Raw genomic sequence first — 13,597 nt, 5'->3', positions numbered from 1 at the left:
ATACTCCGTCCTATACAGGGTATAATTAAACGAGACATCTACTAAAACCGATTCTTCTACACCCTCCGTATTATACAGGGTATAATTAGGCAATACCTCTATTAAAGCCAAATGTTCCACACCCTCCATCCTATATAGGTTATAAATAGACAATACATCTACTAAAGCTAAATCTTCCACAACCTGGAACCTATACAGGGTATAATTAGGCAACATGTCTAATAAACACAAATCTTCTACACGTTCCGTTCTATACAGGGTATAATTAAACAACACCTCTAACAAACCCGAATCTTCTACATACTCCGTCCTATACAGGATATAATTAAACAAGACATCTATTAATCCCGAATCTTTTACACCCTTCGTATTATACAGGGTATAATTAGGCAATACCTCTATTAAAGCCGAATGTTCCACACCCTCCATCCTATACAGGGTATAATTAGACAATACCTCTACTGATGACGAAGCTTCCATACCCTCAAATATATAGTTATTGATATATATAAATCATAGTACTGTGTAGAGCTAATAATATTATATATAATCATAGCACCGTGTAGAGCTAATAATAATATATGTAACTAATAGTACTGTGTATAGCTAATTATATTATATGTAACTCATAACATTATGAAGACCTATTAACATTAGATATAACTTATAGCACTGTGTAGAGCCAACGACATAAAACGTAACTCATAGCATTATGTAGGCCTAATAACATTATATATAACTCATAGCACTGTGTATAGCTAATGATATTATAAGTAATTCAAAGCACTGGGTAGAGCTAATGGTATTATATATAACTCACTATATTAAGTAGAGCTAATAATATTATATGTAACTCATAGTATTATGTATAGCTAACAATATTATAAATAACTCAGGAATGGATTCAGAAGGGGGATGCATCCCCTTCACTGACCACACCAAAATTGTGTAGGTTAATGAGAAATCAGAAATATAAAGTACTGATCACCTCAATTACAATATATTTGCTGTATATTTACTTGTAACATGTTATTTAGAAAAATATGAAAGTTTATTGTCACATGCTCTATGTTACGTGATTCAGTATAGTACTGTATGATTACTTGTAACATGTTATTTAGAAAAATATGAAAGTTCATCGTCACATGCTCTATGTTACGTGATTCAGTGCTGTACGATTACTTGAAACTTGATATTTCAGAATAAAATCAATGAATGAGAGTTCATAGTCATATACGTTTCTTTTCTTTGTTTCTAAATCAATTCCACGAAATTTACGTTGCAGTAACAAGGAAAAGTTTACTTGGGATCGGGTTTAGGTCACTGTTACTTAGTCGATCATCCCCCCAACAAAAAGTCCTGTATCCACCACTGATATAACTCCCAGCATTATGTATAGCTAATGATATCCTATATAACTCATAGCACTGTGTAGAGTTAATAATATTATATATAATTCATACCGTAATATCATATAGCACTCGTCACGTCGAGCTAAGAGTAAAATCTATTTTTTACAAATATTTAGACACACTAATGATAGATTTAAACTTTTCTGTTAGATAAATGTAGCCGTATAAATGACTGTTTAATAATTTTCTTAAAATAATTGTTTTTACAAAGACCTGTTTAATATACAGTCATGTAAAAAAGTTAGGAAACCCTATGAAAGCCTGTGCATTTTTGTAACATTTTTGGACATACAGATATTTAATCTCAATTTTAACAATACTGAGAGATTATAGGAATATAACTAAACAATTAAAACTGAAGAAAAGACTCTTCAAGATCTTCTGTAAATTTCATGCTACAAAAATGCATATTCTAACTGAGGACAGTTAAGACAACCTACCCCCTAATAGCTAGTGTTACCCCCTTTGACTGAAATAACTGCAGTGAGACGCTTCTTGTAGCCATCTACCAGTCCCCGATATCGGTTTGAAGAAAGTTTGCCCCACTCCTCAATGCAGAATTATTTCAGCTGTGAGATGTTTGAGGGATTTCTTGCATGTACAGCCCGTTTCAAGTCACCCCACATCATCTCAATGGGATTAAGATCTGGGCTTTGATTCGGCCATTCCTCTCCAGTTCTTAGTTTTCAGCCAGTCCTTGGTGGATTTACTGGTATGTTTTGGGTCATTGTTCTGTTGCAGGGTCCAGTTCCGCTTCAGCTTTAATTTTCTTCCAGTGGTCTCACATGATCCTCAAGCACCCTCTGATACACAGTAGAATTCATGGTGGATTCTATGATTGTGTGCTGTCCAGGTCCTGCTGCAGCAGAACAGCCCCAAACCATGACACTTCCACCTCCATGCTTCACAGTTGGTATGATGTTCTTTTCCTGGAATGCTGTATTTGGTTTACGCCAAACATGTCCTCTGTTCTGGTGTCCAAATAATTCAATTTTGGGCTCATATGTCCAAAGAACATTATTCCAGAAGTCCTGGTCTTTGACTACATTATCTCTGGCAAACTTCAATCTGGCCTTGATGTTTCTCTTAGAGAGCAAATGTTTCCTCCTTGCACACCTCCCATGCAAGTTAAACTTGTGCAGTCTCTTTCAGATTGTAGAGGCATGCACTTTCAAATCAACAGTAGCCAGAGCCTGCTGTAGGTCCCGTGACGACATATTAGGGTGTTTGGAGACCTCTTTTAACATCTTACGGTCTGCTCTCGGGGTGAACTTGCTTGGATGACCAGACCTAGACATGTTATCAGTTATTTGGAATGCCCTTCACTTGTTGACTATTTTCCGGACAGTGAAATGGCTGATTTCAAAACCTTTTGGGATCTTTTTAAATCCCTTACTAGACTCATAAGCTGCTACAGTTTTCTTTCTGAAGTCCTCAGACAGCTCTTTTGCTCTCACCATGGTGCTTACTGTCACTTCAACAGTCAGGAGCACACCAAACTAAATGTCTGAGGTTTAAATACGACAAGCCTCATTCAAAATGCTGAGTAACGATCTTCTAATCATATGCACCTGGTGTGATACACCTGTGTGTGAGTTGAGCCATTTTAAGTGGGAATAAATGTGGGGGTGTCCTAACTTTTTCCTCAGTTAGAATATGCATTTTTGTAGAATTACATTTACAGAAGATCTTGAAAAGTCTTTTCTTCAGTTTTAATTGTTTAGTTATATTTCTATAATCTCTCAGTATTGTTGAAATTGAGATTAAATATCTATATATCCAAAAATGTTACACCAATACACAGGCTTTCATAGGGTGTTCTAACTTTTTCAGATGACTGTATATCTTTAAATATATCAATTTCAAAGTTGTTGAAATTATCTCACTATAACTCTTGGCTACTCCATCATCTAAACTGAACAATATTCGTGAAACTTCCTCTATCTGTTAAAGAAATGTCAATATAAACTGAAATTTGTTGATATGAGCATCCTTGTTTCTTCGCTATGTTTAGTCAACAACAGTTTTCAATTGGATCTTATAAACAGATATCAAGATTCCGAAGAAAGATATACGGGTTAAATGGACAAGATAATCGACAAATATTTCAACATATTATTCGATGTGGAGCTAAACACGCTCTGTTTATATATTATAAAAACACTTTGTCAGTCTATTTTATGTCAAACTATAAGAATATCTTATTTTGCATTTAAACAAAGCTTAAGAAATAAATAATACTATAACAAAAATAGTGAATATGAAAAATCAATATGTTGTGCCCCATGGAATTCTAACATAATACTGAAATACAATAGATTGTAATTAAAAGCTAAAATATTTTTTTACAATTAACTTTTACACTTTGTGTACAAAAATTACTGATACAATATGTTTGTTTTAGAACAAAGCCTCATTTGACTATCTGCTGCATCCACAGTCGGGAATCGAAGCCCAGAGTTGTAAGTCCGTAAGTTTACCGTAGTAAGGTATAGTATAAAGGGATAGTATACGATAGTTAAGCTTAAAAACATTTTTATAATTGAAAATTAATATAATTAAGTTCAATGAACATCATTTGTAAAATTACTTTTCACAGCATGAGTTAAACACAGAATACAGATATTTACAATATCTAAGATACATAGCTTGACATAAGAATCTCACCTGTATTGAAATCGTGAATAATTAATAGTCTCTCGTCTTTTCCATGTTCCGATTCGAGACCAAGTCGAGGATCTTTAGAATTGTACTCAATTTGGGTAATATTGAATTTCGAATCGTAATAAATCTACAAAATAATCAATTTGCTGAATCAATAAAAATGCTTGAATATGAATGACTAGTTTTAACTTATTCAGTTTGTAAGACAAGACACTTCTATTGACACAGATGTTTTCTTTTTCTACCAAACTTTTCACAGTATCATAACAAGACACTTCTACTCACACAGTTGTTTTCTTTATTGACCAAACTTTTCACAGTATCATAACGAGACACTTCTACTCACACAGATGTTTTCTTTTTCTACCAAACTTTTCACAGTATCATAACAAGACACTTCTATTGACACAGATGTTTTCTTTTTCTACCAAACTTTTCACAGTATCATAACGAGACACTTCTACTCACACTGATGTTTTCTTTATTGACCAAACTTTTCACAGTATCATAACAAGACACTTCTATTGACACAGATGTTTTCAGTATCATAACAAGACACTTCTTTCTACCAAACTTTTCACAGTATCATAACGAGACACTTCTACTCACACTGATGTTTTCTTTATTGACCAAACTTTCCATAGTATCATAACGAGAAATTTCTATTGACAGAGATGTTTTGTTTGTCTACCAAATTTTCATAGTATCTTAACGAGACACTTAGTCTAACATAGATGTTTTCTTTATCTACCAAACATTTTATATAATTTAAATGAGATACCTCTACTGACATAGAAGTTTTCTTTATCAACCAAACTCTTCTCAGTATCTTAACGAGACATTTCTACTGACATAGATGTTTACTTTATCTATCAAACACTTCATAGTATCTTAACGAGAGACTTCTACTGACACAGATGTTTTCTTTTTCTACCAAACTTTTCACAGTATCATAACAAGACACTTCTATTGACACAGATGTTTTCTTTTTCTACCAAACTTTTCACAGTATCATAACGAGACACTTCTACTCACACTGATGTTTTCTTTATTGACCAAACTTTTCACAGTATCATAACAAGACACTTCTATTGACACAGATGTTTTCTTTTTCTACCAAACTTTTCACAGTATCATAACAAGACACTTCTATTGACACAGATGTTTTCTTTTTCTATCAAACACTTCATAGTATCTTAACGAGAGACTTCTACTGACATAGATGTTTTGTTTATCTATCAAACTTTTCATAGTATCTTAACGAGACACTTCTAGTGACATAGATGTATCCTTTATCTACAAATCTTTTCATAGTATCATAACGATAAACTTATACTAAAACAGATGTTTTCTTTATCTACCAAACTTTCATATTATCTTAACGAGACACATCTACTAACATATATATTTTCTTATCTACCAAACCTTTTGTATCATCTTAAAAAGACACCTCTAATGACATAGATGTTTTCTTTTTCCACTAAACTTTCCATAGTATTGTAACACGACACTTCTACTGACATAGATGTCTCCTTTACCTACTAAACTTTTCATAATATCTTAACCAGACACTTCTACTGACATAGATGTCTTGTTTATATACCAAACTTTTCATAATATCTTAAAGAGACACTTCCACTGGGATAGATGATTTGTTTATAAAGCAAACTCTTCATTGTAACTTAACGAGAGACTTCTACTGACATAGATGTTTCATTCATCTACCAATCTTTTTCATAGTATCTTAACGAGAATCTTTTCCTGACATAGATGTTTCCTTTATCTACCACACTTTTAATAGTATAATAACGAGACACTTCTTCTGACAAAGATGTCTTCTTTATCTACTAAACTTTTCATAGTATCAACACGAGACCCTTTTACTGACATAGATGTTTTCTTTATCTACCAAACTTTTAATGGTATCTTAACGAGACATTTCTACTGACATAGATGTTTTCTTTATCTACCAATAATATCATAGTATCTTAACGAGAATCTTGTACTGACATAGATGTTTTCTTTATTCACCAAACTTTACACAGTGTCTTAACTGGACACTTTCACTGACATAGATGTTCTATTCATTACCCAAATTTTCATAGTATCTTAACGAGACACTTCTACTTACATTTATATTTTCTTTACCTACCAAACTTTTTGTATTATCTTAAGTAGACACCTTTACTGACATAGATGTTTTCTTTTTCTACTAAACTTTTCATAGTTTTGTAACACGACATTTCTACTGACATAGAAGTTTCCTTTATCTACCAATCTGTTCATACTGTCTTAACGAGACACTTATACTAAGATATATATTTTGTTTATCTTCTAAACTTTTCATAGTATTTTAAAGAGACACTTCTACTGACAGAGATGTTTTTTTTATTTACCAAACTTTTCATAGTATCTTTACGAGACACTTTTGTTGAAGTATATGTCTTCTTAATTTTCTAAACTTTTTGTATTATCTGAAAGAGACACCGCTATTGACATAGATATTTTTTGTATCCACCAAACTTTTCTTAGCATCATAACCAGACACTTCTACTGACAAAGATGTTTCGTTTCTATACCAAACTTCTCATGGTATCATGACGAAACACTTCTACAAACACAGATGTTTTCTTTATCCACCAAACTTTTCATAGAATTATAATGAGACAGTTTTAAAAACATAGATGTTTTCTTCATCCACCTAACTTTTCACAGTATCTCAACGAGACACTTCTATTGACAGAGGTGTTTTATTTATATACCAAACTTTTCATAGTATATTAACAAGACACTTCTAGTGACATAGATGTATCCTTTATCTACAAATCTTTTCATACTATCTTAACGAGACACTTCTTCTGAGATAGATGTTTCCTTTATCTACAAACTTTTCATTGTATCTTGACGAGACACTTCTAGTGACATAGAAATTTTTTTATCTACCAAAGTTTTTTTAGCATCAAAACCAGACACTTCTACTGACAAAGATGTTTTGTTTACAAACTTTTCATAGTATCATAACGATAAACTTATACTAAAACAGATGTTTTCTTTATCTACCAAACTTTCATATTATCTTAACGAGACACTTCTACTAACATATATATTTTCTTATCTACCAAACCTTTTGTATCATCTTAAAAAGACACCTCTAATGACATAGATGTTTTCTTTTTCCTCTAAACTTTCCATAGTATTGTAACACGACACTTCTACTGACATAGATGTCTCCTTTACCTACTAAACTTTTCATAATATCTTAACCAGACACTTCTACTGACATAAATGTATTGTTTGTATACCAAACTTTTCATAGTATCTCAACGAGACACTTCTACTAATAAAGATGTTTTCTTTATGTACCAAACTTTTCATAATATCTTAAAGAGACACTTCCACTGGGATAGATGATTTGTTTATAAAGCAAACTCTTCATTGTAACTTAACGAGAGACTTCTACTGACATAGATGTTTCATTCATCTACCAATCTTTTTCATAGTATCTTAACGAGAATCTTTTCCTGACATAGATGTTTCCTTTATCTACCAAACTTTTAATGGTATCTTAACGAGACATTTCTACTGACATAGATGTTTTCTTTATCTACCAATAATATCATAGTATCTTAACGAGAATCTTGTACTGACATAGATGTTTTCTTTGTTCACCAAACTTTTCACAGTGTCTTAACTGGACACTTTCACTGACATAGATGTTCTATTCATTACCCAAATTTTCATAGTATCTTAACGAGACACTTCTACTTACATTTATATTTTCTTTACCTACCAAACTTTTTGTATCATCTTAAGTAGACACCTTTACTGACATAGATGTTTTCTTTTTCTACTAAACTTTTCATAGTTTTGTAACACGACATTTCTACTGACATAGAAGTTTTCTTTATCTACCAATCTGTTCATACTGTCTTAACGAGACACTTATACTAAGATATATATTTTGTTTATCTTCTAAACTTTTCATAGTATTTTAAAGAGACACTTCTACTGACAGAGATGTTTTTTTTATTTACCAAACTTTTCATAGTATCATTACGAGACACTTTTGCTGAAGTATATGTCTTCTTAATTTTCTAAACTTTTTGTATTATCTGAAAGAGACACCGCTATTGACATTGATATTTTCTGTATCCACCAAACTTTTCTTAGCATCATAACCAGACACTTCTACTGATAAAGATGTTTCGTTTCTATACCAAACTTCTCATGGTATCATGACGAAACACTTCTACTAACACAGATGTTTTCTTTATCCACCAAACTTTTCATAGAATTATAATGAGACAGTTTTAAAAACATAGATGTTTTCTTCATCCACCTAACTTTTCACAGTATCTCAACGAGACACTTCTATTGACAGAGGTGTTTTATTTATCTACCAAATTTTTGATGGCATCATGACAAGACACTTCTACTGAGATAGATTTTTGTTTATCAACCAATCTTTTCACACTATCTAAACGAGACACTTCTACTGATATAGATGTTTCCTTTACCTACCAATCTGTTCATACTGTCTTAACGAGACACTTATACTGAGATTGATATTTTGTTTATCTTCTAAACTTTTCATAGTATCTTAACGAGACACTTCTACTGACACAGATGTTTCCTTTATCTACCACACTTTTAATTGTATCATAACGAGACACTTCTTCTGACATAGATGTTTTCTTTATTTACCAAACTTTTCATAGTATCATAACGAAACACTTCTACTAACATAGATGTTCTATTCATTTACCAAACTTTTCATGGTATTTTAACGAGACACTTCTACTAACATATATATTTTCTTTACCTACCAAACTTTTTGTATCGTCTTCAGGAGACACTTCTACTGACATAGAAGTTTCCTTTATGTACCAATCTTTTCATACTATCTGAACGAGACACTTTTACTGAGATAGATGATTTCTTTTTCTAGTAAACTTTTTATAGTATTGTGACACGACACTTCTACTGACAGAGATGTTTTCTTTATCTCCCAAACTTTTCATAGTATTTTAACGAGACACTTCTACTGACAAAGATGTTTTCTTTATCTTCCAAACGTTTATAGTATCATAACGAGACACTTTTACTGACATAGATGTTTTCTTTTTTTACCAAACTTTTCATACTATCTTAACGAGACACTTCTACTGACATATATGTTTTATTTTTCTTCCAAACTTTTATTAGTATCATAACGAGACACTTCTACTGACATAGATGTTGTGTTTTTTACCAAACTTTTCATGGAATCTTACCCAGACACTTCTACTGACATAGATGTTTTCATTATCTACCAAACTTTTCATTGTATCTTAATGAGACACTTCTACTAACATAGATGTTTTCTTTATCTTTCAAACTTTTCGTAATATCTGAACGAGACGCTTCTAGTGACATATATGTTTTGTTTTTCTTCCAAACATTTATTAGTATCATAACGAGACACTTCTACTGACATAGATGTTTTCTCAACTACCAAACTTTTTGTATCATCTTAAGGAGACACCTCTACTGACATAGATGTTTTCTTTTCCTTCTAAACTTTTCATATTATTGTAACACGACACTTCTACTGACATGGAATTTTCCTTTATCTACCAATCTGTTCATACTGTCTTAACGAGACAGTATTATACTGAGATATATATTTTGTTTATCTTCTAAACTTTTCGTAGTATCTTAAAAAGACACCGCTACTGACATAGATGTTTTTGTATCCACTAAAACTTTCATTGTATCTTAACGAGACACTTCTACTAACATAGATGTTCTGTTTATCTCTCAAACTTTTCATAGTATCTTAACTAGACACTTCTACCAACATATATGTTTTCTTTATTTTCCAAAATTTTTGTGTAATCTTAACGAGACACTTCTACTGACGTAGATTTTTGTTTATCTACTAAACTTTTATTAGTGTCTTAACGAGACACTTCTACTGACATGAATGTTTTGTTTATCTACCAAACTTTTAATAGTACCATAACGAGACACTTCTTCTGACATAGATGTTTTCTTTATCTACCAAACGTATCATAGGATCTTGACGAGAATCTTGTACTGACATAAATGTTTTCTTTATCTACCAAACGTTTCACAGTATCTTAACAAGACACTTCTACTGACATGAATGTTTTATTTATCTACCAAACTTTTCATTGTATCTTAACGAGGCACTTCTACTAACATTTTTTTTCTGCCAAACTTTTCATAGTTTCTTAACGAGACATTTTTACTGACATAGATGTTTCCTTTATCTATCAAAGTTTTCATAGTATCTTAACGAGACACTTCTATAGGCTTAGGTGTTTCCATTATCTGCCAACCGTTTTATAGTATCTCAAGAAATAAAATAAAAAACACTGTAATTAGTGCACTTAGAATTAACAATAAGAAAAACATGTGAAACGTTTACCAATTTGTTGTCAACGAACTATAATAATTTGGATATAATTCATAGTAATATTACTAACAATAATTCAAAGTTGTCTATCATAATTATATATATATATATATATAGCATGCAAGCGTATTGTATTGTTCATATAGATATATAAGTGATTTTAACTGAAACATATATATTATAATTGTATATAAAAACATACAATGAAAGGTAGGGAATTTTTAGTTCCTTTAGTGTTCCTTGTCGTTTAGCTAAGCTATAAATTTTAGTTATATATAAGCAGTAAACCACCTTCTAGTTGATCGAGTTGTTTTTAATTTTTTTCGTGTTACAAGATTGACACCTGTTCTCCTAGCGGTGACGTACAGATATTATTAATGTATATACATTTTTTGTAACTTGAATGTAATATTGTGATGTAGCTACTGAATAAAATTCCTGTCATGAGTTTCGATAATTTGTTCGGGAGAGATAACTGTCAAGTGTTTTACGATGTTGTTAATGATTTTGTTGTTGTGTTGGAAATAGGTTTTTATTTAATTTTTTCTAATACATAGATGTATTGAAACATTAACCCTAATTTTCATTGTTCTTTAATGTTAGCACTACGCCATATTCTGACAAATACTAATTATGTGGGTTTTCAGAAAACAGATTTTGATTTCTAGTTGTTTTACTTTTTGAACTCTATAGTTATTAAAAATTCATAAATTAATTTGTGTTTGTTTCAATTCTGGTTGTAGTGTTGTAACGACCTAAGCCCCAAAAGAACAGACAGTACAACCAGGGTTGAAACACACATAGATTATATATTATTAATATTGACTGAAAAGTTGTCTGTTGCACATATGTATAATAAATATTTTAAAACTTAGTGAATTATGCATATTTTCTTTCACTTCTCTGCTAGTTTGACTGATTGTGATATCACTTACATGGATGTCAAATACTTATCTTCTTATTTCTCGTGTGTGGTTGAAATCCTATTATTCTATTGTACTTATGAGCTTCATTTATGGAATATTGTGTTGTATTTTAAGTCTTCAGGTCGTTTGGTGTTTACTGAATGACATTTAGTGGTGTAGTTTTTCTAAATTTGTTCTGTTTGATTTTCTTTTTTATATTTTCGAAGAGACATTAAGTGTATTGCTACCGTTTATTTTGCTTGTTTTGAATTTCGCGCAAAGTTACTCGAGGGCTACCTGTGCTAGCCGTCCCTTATTTAGCAGTGTAAGACTAAAGGGAAAGCAGCTTGTCATCACCACCCACCGCCAACCCTTGGACTACTCTTTTACCAACGAATAGTAAGACTGACCGTCACATTATAATGCCCCCACGGCTGGGAGGGCGAGCATGTTTGGTGCGACGAGGATTCGAACCCCCGACCCTCGGATTACTAGTCGAACGCCTTAACACGCATGGCCATGCCAGGCCACGTGAAGAGAGAGATTCTCTCGAAACTGGCCATTAAGGCTTTATTATTTAGTTGCTTAAGAATATATTAAAAGAGTATTTGACAAAAGAGCTGGCTGATGTTACATATTTAGAAAATGCCTACGCTATATATTTACCGAGGTTGTAGTTAAATGATTCGCAGGACCCTCGGATTACGAGTCGAACGTCTTAACACGCTTGGCCATGCCGGGCCCGTTTATTTTGCCTTTTCCTTGAATATATCATGTGCTTTAAAATCGGATATACACGTTTGATTTGTGTTTTATCACTATAAGTATATATGAACTCATAACAGGACCATGTTTATCTATCTCAAGAGCATCTATCTTCTCCTTCAATCTAATGACATACTAATAGGTTTCTATATACATGAAATGTTTATATCTAATTCAATTACAAAGACAAAAGTCTTATTTACATTATTTCAGTTACATGAAATGAGTCAACAGTAACATTTCGTTAATTGAAATAAGAAAGACAAGCATATTTTCTAGACATTTTAACCAAATTTAACTTCAACACTGGACACATAGTGCTTCTTAAGCAAGTTCTGCTGTGTTCTGTTTCTGTTTATGAAAATTAAAAATAACAGTTTTCTTATAACTTCTTATAATTCTTTTTTAAAGTTTTAAGAGTGTTTTAACTTACTTTTCGGTAAACGATACCAGTTGGAGTGTTTTTCGGCAAATCAAAAGAAATAATTTCTGACTTGTAACTGAAGTAATCAGGTAACTGGGGAACAGGAACATTTGTTTTATATCCTAGACAGTACACATCAATTGGAGGCTAGAGTGTGAACATAAAAACTGAGTAAGTGGTTAAGTATTTCTATATTATGTAGGCTATATAATTATAAAAAGTAAGTAACCTTATCATCTGTAAGGCTAAAGTGTGAAGGGAAGAAGTGAGTAGGTAGCTTCACCATCTGGAGAGAAACTGTATAAATGTAACGATAGAAGTAAATACGTTTCTTGTCATTGGTGATTAATATGGTTTGAAGATATGAAGTTCAAATAGGTACAAGAAAGGCATACAGCCCAGCTCACCCCAACTTAATCTAATATAAACAAAGAGGAAACATTTATAAGAAAGAAATAGAACCCAGTTTTCCATCATTTCATCTATGAACAAAATATGCATAAGAAAAAAATACAACCATGATTAAGAGAACCAAATAAACCGATTATCATTGACGTTGACTTAACAATTATGTTAGAGAAGAGGATAGTACAAACTTCAGTTTCATGATCCAAGCATTTTAAAAGCTTGGTACTTCTTGCTTATGAAGCTTCATTTTCTTGTCGTCCTGGCCATACAGTGTAAGAATTTCATCACTAGTAATTAGTGTTCTGATGTAGTCTTATTTTCTTGTCGTCCTGGCCATACAGTGTAGGAATTTCATCACTGGTGATTAGTGTTCTGATGTAGACTTATCTTTCTGTCGTCCTAGCCATACAGTGAACAAATTTCATCACTGGTAATTAGTGTTCCGATGTAACCTTATTTTCTTGTCGTCCTGGCCATACAGTGTAGGAATTTCATCATTGGTAATTAGTGTTCTGATGTAGTATTATTTTGTTGTCGTCCTGGCCATACAGTGTAGGAATTTCATCATTGGTAATTAGTGTTCTGATGTAGTATTATT

At 32.0% G+C, this 13,597-nt stretch overlaps 1 protein-coding gene across 1 annotated transcript in view; it reads right to left on the bottom strand.

Moving 5' to 3' along the window:
- LOC143224680 (uncharacterized) overlaps positions 1-13,597 on the bottom strand; it is a 66,500-nt gene that overhangs the window by 32,226 nt on the left and 20,677 nt on the right. The window contains exons 6-7 of the mRNA XM_076452839.1: positions 12,601-12,738; positions 4,080-4,203 (exon numbers count right to left, since the gene is read on the bottom strand). Of these exons, the coding sequence (XP_076308954.1) occupies positions 4,080-4,203; positions 12,601-12,738 (262 nt within the window). The remainder of the gene's footprint in view (positions 1-4,079; positions 4,204-12,600; positions 12,739-13,597) is intronic.

This window comes from Tachypleus tridentatus, chromosome 9, assembly GCF_004210375.1.
Source record: "Tachypleus tridentatus isolate NWPU-2018 chromosome 9, ASM421037v1, whole genome shotgun sequence".
NCBI classification, from domain to species: domain Eukaryota; kingdom Metazoa; phylum Arthropoda; class Merostomata; order Xiphosura; family Limulidae; genus Tachypleus; species Tachypleus tridentatus.
Note: the sequence above shows the minus strand (reverse complement) of the source record. Positions and strands in the feature narration are given on the sequence as shown.